A 4,578-nucleotide genomic window follows, 5' to 3' on the forward strand; every position below is an offset into this window, starting at 1 on the left:
AATAACTAACAATAAAATAGAATACAATATACTGTAATAAAAGTTATACGAATGTGGCCTCTCTCTCAAAATATGTTACTGTAATGTATTCTTGTGATGATGTGAGGTGATACAATGCCTACGTGATGAGATGAAGTGAGGAGAATGACATAGGCATTGTGATGCAGTGTTAGGCTACCGCCGACCTTCTGACTACACGTCAGAAGGAGGGTCATCTGCTTGGGGTGATCCTGGATCGCTGAGCCATGAAAATGTCAATGGTCAGGGAAATTCAAAAATTCTGGAGAGCAGTTGACCCCGGGTAACTTAAAGTGCAGAATGTGAAACCACTGATAAGGGGTGACTACTATCGTACTCAATATGTATTTTAAGATGAATGACGCATACGGGAAATACTCACCAAGTCTTAGTGTATATAGTCTAATCCTGTCAGCAAGACCTAAGCATTTGAGTTAATCCAAAAAGGAATCACAGGAAAACCCTGCCTGTGGATCTGTAAAACACTGAAGACCACACTCACCACTTCTTAGACTTCAGCCGAGGTGCTGGGTTCCGAGGGATGAGGAAGAGGGCTCTCATTGGGTGCATGTCACAGAGAGCTGCAAGAGACCAAAACCAAGGCCAGCGCTGGTTAGGAGGCCAGACCCATGCCAAGCCCGTCTTAGCTGTGCAGCTAATGCTGCCAAATAGCTCCAGATCCACGCATGACCAGTGAGAAGATCAGAAGGTCACAAAGCTTCCATCTGGTGAGTACTTAAAAGAGCTGATGTCCAATTACAGGGGTGTCATAAAACACAACACATTTCAGCTAAGTTTTGTCAACATTTCTACGTTTACTTCATATTTAAGGAAATAAAGTTAAAGGATCAATGACCTTTGCTTTGTTATAAATAACTAAGATTCAAAGTAAACATCAAGATAACAGCTACAATGGAAATGGCAAGTTATTTTTAATTAGTAAAAGCCTAAGTCATAAAATAAAAGATATTTGATAATCTACAGTCTATTTCTTATACACTGAAGGCTCATCCAAATGCAATGTTATCTATATAGAGTTTTGGAGTATAAAGCACTAGACCAGACACTTTTCTCTCTGTATTTCCAAACATCCCAAACAACCTGAATGGCTTTTCAGGTTTCATGACAGGTTTTTTTGGTTTAATTTGTTTCCTGGCCCCAGGAAGACCAGAGGATTAAGGTAAATGAAGTCTGGCAGGAAAGTTATAAAAATACCTCAACTTGTAAACATGACATTATCATTTATAGTGAAAGCATTCAAGCATTCTTATCTTTTTTNCAAGTCAACAACATACATATATGCTTATATGCCCTGTATGTTGTAGGTTCAGCAACGTTAGCTGGAAATGACCCTGAATTGAACACTTATAATGGCCCATGTCTACCACAGTAGCGCCCCTGCGTCCCCTTGGGTTATGTGTACATATATACACTGAGAACAGTACACTTCATCTCTTGATGAAGGAGGGGGGGTCCTCTACCTTAAAAAATAAAAGGAAAATAAAATGTTTCATTCCCTCCCAAATGCTAGCGCATATTAAAGCAAACACTAATCTATATTAAATCACTGTGGACCTGATCTTTCAAGACAAAGTAGAGTTGACCATTGAACAGCACAGATTTGAACTGTGCAGGTCCACTTATGTACAGATTTTTTTCAATAAATATATAGTTGGGCCTCCCTATCCCTGCGTTTTGCACCCACGAATTCAACCAACTGCAGATGTGGAGGGCCGACTGTATGCATTGCTTTTTCCCATTTTATAGAAGGGACTTGAGAATCCGTGGATTTGGGTATCCACGGTGGCAGCGGGGGTGGGGGTGGGGTCCTGGAACCATGCTCCCATAGATACTGAGAAACAACTCTAGTTAAGTTTTGGGAGAGTCAAAAGTTATATGCGGATTTTTGACTGCTCAGGGGATTGGTGCTCCTAACCCCCATGTTGTTTGAGGGTTACCTGTACTCTGATGTGCTTAAATATTTTCACTTACAAACTGGAATTCTACCGCAGAAAAATGGGAGCCACAGCAAGTGTCCTGTGGCCGGGGGCTGTACAGCCATCTGACACACGCTGGGTTCTGGGTGGGAAAGAGCACTGCACCAGGGCTTGTTTCCCCTGCTCACTCGCAAACAGCCAAGTTATTTCTCCTTCTCTGTCAGGCAGCATGAGACTCACGCTCCTAACTGGCTTTCCTTCCAAGTCAGAGAAAGGCATGCAAGGAGGCTGGGTGTCATGAAACCTGCACGGCCTCGTCCCTGTTTCTGGGCTGATCAGCTCCCTGCAGCATTATCAAAATTCGTTCTTGCTGTCAAAGGTCTGAAGCAAAAAAGTCAGACTGTAGTTTCCTGAAAGTCTGCATTGCTCGAACAAGGTCAATGCAGAGTTGATCTTTTTGGAACAGGGTCAATGAAAACGGAAACCATTGTACAGGGGCTGTTCACTCAAGTTTTCTGAGGAGCCCGACAGGTCATACAAAGGGCAGTGCAGCCCAGGGTTAAGGGCAAACAGAAAAAGTGCGGTGACCAACCAGCTCCGGCTTCTGAGCTGGGGAGACGTGGCGACTGGGACAATCTCTTACCCTAAGAGCGGGGAGCAGTGTAGNAAATACTCTGCAGTGTTGGGATGTCGCCTTTGTCTCATGAGCACACTACTTGTTCTTACATGTTTGGCAAATGAATGAATGCATGAATGGTTATTGAGTGAGAGTTCTAAACAAAAGCTACCTTCAAATGTGTGTTTGTGAGGGACAGAAAGGGGGCTTGGAGAGTAGATACTGTTTAATATGCTTTCTTGCTTATATCCATCAGATAAATCTGAGGAGGCACAAATAATATCACCTAGGGAGAGACCTTGAAAAAACAACAAAAACAAAACCATAATGAATTAATGGACTCTCCTAAGGAATAAACTGAAGAGAATGAGGTTGACTTGCATAAAGAGGAACAGACAAATTCCACACGGTGCTTTTCTAGGTAGAAGAGCCCTATTAAAAAGATGAAAACAAAAACAAATTCAGACAGAAAGCTATTAAATATTCACAAGAAATGCAAATGGAAGTTCTCTTTTTCCTGCTTCTAACTAGAAGGAAGTGTTCGTTTTTTTATAAAGTGCTAGGCTATTAATTAGAGAATGATAAATAAATCATACCCAATTTAAAGATGAGATCCAGACTTAATAGACTGTCCATTCTATTCCCCAGCACTGCTACCTCAAAAAAGTCAGAGAAATCTCCAGGATGAGATAGTGTTTAAGGAGCTTAATGGAACCAGCTCTAGCACAGAGTTCATTTTCCAGAACCTCTCCTGGTAGCAAAGAACCTCAAAAGATAATCAAGACAATGACTTTGGGCCCAAAGGATGGGCCAAGATCCAGAACTACAAAGCTGGCTGTGTATCCCACATCTTCTTCAAATGGTACTGCTTAAAGACAAAATAACGCTTACAACAGGTCTTCAAAGAAAGATTCGTTTTCTCTTATTTAAGCTAGTGTGACCGAAGAATCGATATACTTAATTACACATTTAATTAAAAGTAAAAACACTTTGCCTATGTTGAACACCACCTGACTATTTGCTGAGAAGTCTAAAGAATTTAAAGCACATTTATATAACTTTATTGTCTGAATCTATGCTGCCAGTAATTTACTTTTTCTTACAAACAAAACAAACAAACAAAAAAACACCTAAGATTACTAATACTAATTTTCTAAGGGTTGGCTTAGAGAGATAAATGTTAATGATTGAAGCTTATAGTCTGAAACACTAGTTTTTCTAATATCAGTGTTGCTGAGTACTTTATCCTCTCAGGTTTTTTCTGTTTATATATTAAATTGTGTTAGAGGAATTAAAAATGCCTGAAAACTTAATCACCACAACGAGCTGGGCTAAAAGTTTTTGGTAATCAGCAGACACCTCAAATTCAATTTGACCTTTAAAGTCTGCTTTTGCCCAGAACTACCCTTTTTCTCTACTTCTGGCTCCATCATTTACTAACTGTGCAACTTTGGGCAAATTACTTAACTTCTCTGTGCCTCACTGTCCCTGGCTGCAAATGGGGATATTACTAAGTACTTACCTCAAAAGGCTGTTGTGATGATTAAATGGCTTAATGTAAAATACTTGGAACAGTACCTGTTACATCATAAATGCCATGTGTGTGTTCACTATTATTGCTGTTATTATTTTGACTATTACCATGTTGACAATGTCACCGCAACCTCTGACCACCACCATGCTTAAAGAACAGGAGTATCTGCCTTTAGGGCTGGGTGTAGACACTTAAAGGTGTTTTTCTCCACTTCCATTGAACTGAATAGTACAGTGTTCTTTAAGGGAATTATTTCAAATATATTTGGATTAGATACATTAGCAGGAAGTAAACAGGACCGTTATCTCCAAGAAGATTATACAAAAAAGGTTAACTGAAGAAGTCTGTGTAGCAATTTTTTGTTTTGATTTTAATAAAGTCCAAAGTCACACGATTACTAGCAAATTTGGTCTATCTGAAGTATTTTCTTAAACTTGATTTCTATTATTACTATTTTATTTAGAACACACACA

The 4,578-nt window shown here is 39.8% G+C and overlaps 1 protein-coding gene across 1 annotated transcript in view; it reads right to left on the reverse strand.

Annotated features, from left to right (window-relative positions):
- Positions 1 to 4,578, reverse strand: part of TNIK (TRAF2 and NCK interacting kinase) — a 398,889-nt gene that overhangs the window by 107,073 nt on the left and 287,238 nt on the right. Inside the window, exon 9 of the mRNA XM_019643919.1 lies at positions 521 to 599. Coding sequence (XP_019499464.1) covers positions 521 to 599 — 79 coding nt within the window. The remainder of the gene's footprint in view (positions 1 to 520; positions 600 to 4,578) is intronic.

The sequence above is a fragment of the Hipposideros armiger genome, unplaced genomic scaffold, assembly GCF_001890085.2.
Source record: "Hipposideros armiger isolate ML-2016 unplaced genomic scaffold, ASM189008v1 scaffold_83, whole genome shotgun sequence".
NCBI lineage: Eukaryota > Metazoa > Chordata > Mammalia > Chiroptera > Hipposideridae > Hipposideros > Hipposideros armiger.